The sequence below is a fragment of the Balaenoptera acutorostrata genome, chromosome 5 (assembly GCF_949987535.1).
Source record: "Balaenoptera acutorostrata chromosome 5, mBalAcu1.1, whole genome shotgun sequence".
Lineage (NCBI taxonomy): Eukaryota > Metazoa > Chordata > Mammalia > Artiodactyla > Balaenopteridae > Balaenoptera > Balaenoptera acutorostrata.
This window is the reverse complement of record NC_080068.1, coordinates 72907675-72909991: the sequence shown is the minus strand read 5'-3', so window position 1 is coordinate 72909991 and position 2317 is coordinate 72907675. Positions and strand designations below refer to the sequence as shown.

Below are 2317 nucleotides of genomic sequence, written 5' to 3'. Positions count from 1 at the left end.
GGTATGATAAGATTTTCAAAGAACAGGGGTGAAAGGTAAGGATTTAGGGACAAAGACAGACTCATAACCCAGAATGAGAATCTGCACTTGTCCCAGCGGCCATAGAGAAACTGCCAAAGACATCTGACCCTAGGGGTAGTAACTAGTGTAAATTTCAGGGACTGGCTTAAAAATGACTCATGTGCCAGATTCCCTGTTGAAAAAAGCATTATAAAAAAACATTTACTCCAGAACAATGTGAAGAAAACAACTATGGAGACTATAAACAGATTTATTCTCACAACAAATATAATTATTAGTCCTTGGTGTCAATATATATTAATCATAATTATTCACACATTTGTATATTGTGATGAATATAAGCACAGAAATGTAGTTTATTTTTTAAAAAGCCAATGCAGATGGTAAATTTAGTCACTGCAAAGGGGCTCTGATTTATAAATTTAAAATGTCAAGATATAAACTAAAACAAAAATGAAATAAAACAAAAGAAAAAGTAACCAAAGATGAAGTTATTTCTCAAACAGGAATAGGCAGTATACCAGAATCTATTTTCAGTCTTTCAGAAAATAAATTGGTGAAACCAAGAGTTCAGTATGAGGAAAAGCCTCTTCACAAATTTAAGAACACTTACTAAAGGAAAAAGAAAACCCCTATCTGTACATGAAGGAGTCCACCTACTGGACAGAACTGTTAACTGGTATGGAAAAAAATATCACAAGCAGGTGTTTTGTACTCTAGGCAGACATTTTCTCAGCAACATGAAAATATAATTGGCTTTTTAAAAAACAATTAGCAGAGGCCTGCGGCCACCGGGACCAAACGGGCGGCATGGCGGGAGGCGTGGACTGCGGAGAAGGGGCTCGCGCCCGGCAGCACGTGTTCCTAGTCCCAGAGTATTTAAAAGATGCTTCAAAGAAGATGAACAGTGGGCTTATGTTTGTAAAACTGGTTAACCCATGTTCAGGGGAAGGAGCCATTTACTTGTTCAATATGTGTCTACCGCAGCTGTTTGAAATAAGTTTTCAAGGAAAAAAACCATTCTTGGTTTATAAATGAATCAGGAATTCTTCTTCACTTTGCCACACCCATGGACCCTCTATTTCTGCTTCTCCACTACCTTATAAAGGCTGATAGAGAGGGAAAGTTTCAGCCCCTGGATCAAGTTGTGATGGATGACATGTTTCCGAATTGCATCTTGTTGCTGAAACTTCCTGAACTTGAGAAGTTACTTCCACATGTGACAGAGGAGAAAGAAATAGACAAGAAGAAATATTACAAGTACAGCAAAGAGAAGACATTAAAATGGCTGGGAAAAAAGGTTAATCAGACTATGGCAGCATTAAAAACCAATAATGTAAATGTCGCTGCCCGGGTACAGTCTACTGCATTTTTCTCTGGTGACCCGGTTTCCAGTGACAAAGAAGAGGATTATATTTGTTATACCCATGGTCTGATATTTGATTACATCCCTGAAGAATTAAGTGATGACTTATCTAAATATTTAAAGCTTCCAGAACCTCCAGCTTCAGTGCCAAACCCTCCATCAAAGAAAGTAAAGTTATCAGATGAGCCCGTAGAAGCAAAAGAAGATTACACTAAGTTTAACACTAAAGATTTGAAGACTGTAAAGAAAAACAGCAAAATGACTGCAGCTCAGAAGGCTTTGGCTTTAGTTGACAAGAGTGGAATGAAAAGTATTGATTCCTTTTTTGGTGTGAAACATGTTAAAAAAATTGGAAAGATTTGAAACATTCAAAATTAAATTGAGCAAAAATATTTGCCTTCTACATGTCCCATTTTCATCCTTCCTCCATTCCACTGTACTTCCTAACCCTCAATTACCACCTTTTGAAAAAAAGTAGGAAGGGGGCAATTTTCAGATTCACTTGAACATGTCTTTGTGTTTGATTTTTGTGTTTCCTGAACAAAATATGGGAAAGTAATTGTGTAACTTCATGGCTTGTGGACTCTGGAGTTTTGTTTGACGTCATGAAAAGTAATCAAGTGAATAGAATTAACCTCTAACATCACAATTTCCTCAATAAACTGATGTGTGACAATAAAAAAAAAAAATTAGCATTACAATTCTAGCAAGAGGCAGGAACCATTAAGTGTACCTCAGTCTAGGAGGGTTTAATATATATCAAACTGAAAGGAAGGAAGGAAAGGAGAGAGGAAGGGAGGGAGGGAAGGTGTGAATCTCATCTCTTCTTTCTAGACTCTTGATGTTTCACTGTGTTCATTTTTTGCTGAGAAGCATTTTAGGGCATAGATTTTCATGTGCATTTCCATAGGAAGATACTATGTCCTCCAA

The 2317-nt window shown here is 36.9% G+C and overlaps 1 protein-coding gene across 1 annotated transcript; it reads left to right on the top strand.

Moving 5' to 3' along the window:
• The first annotated feature begins 827 nt into the window (after positions 1-827).
• Positions 828-2032, top strand: LOC103012029 (ribonuclease H2 subunit B-like). Its single transcript, XM_057547008.1, is given in 2 exon segments — positions 828-1019; positions 1021-2032. Coding segments are annotated over 2 exon segments (918 nt in total). The 5' UTR covers positions 828-831; the 3' UTR covers positions 1751-2032.
• The last annotated feature ends 285 nt before the right edge of the window (positions 2033-2317 follow it).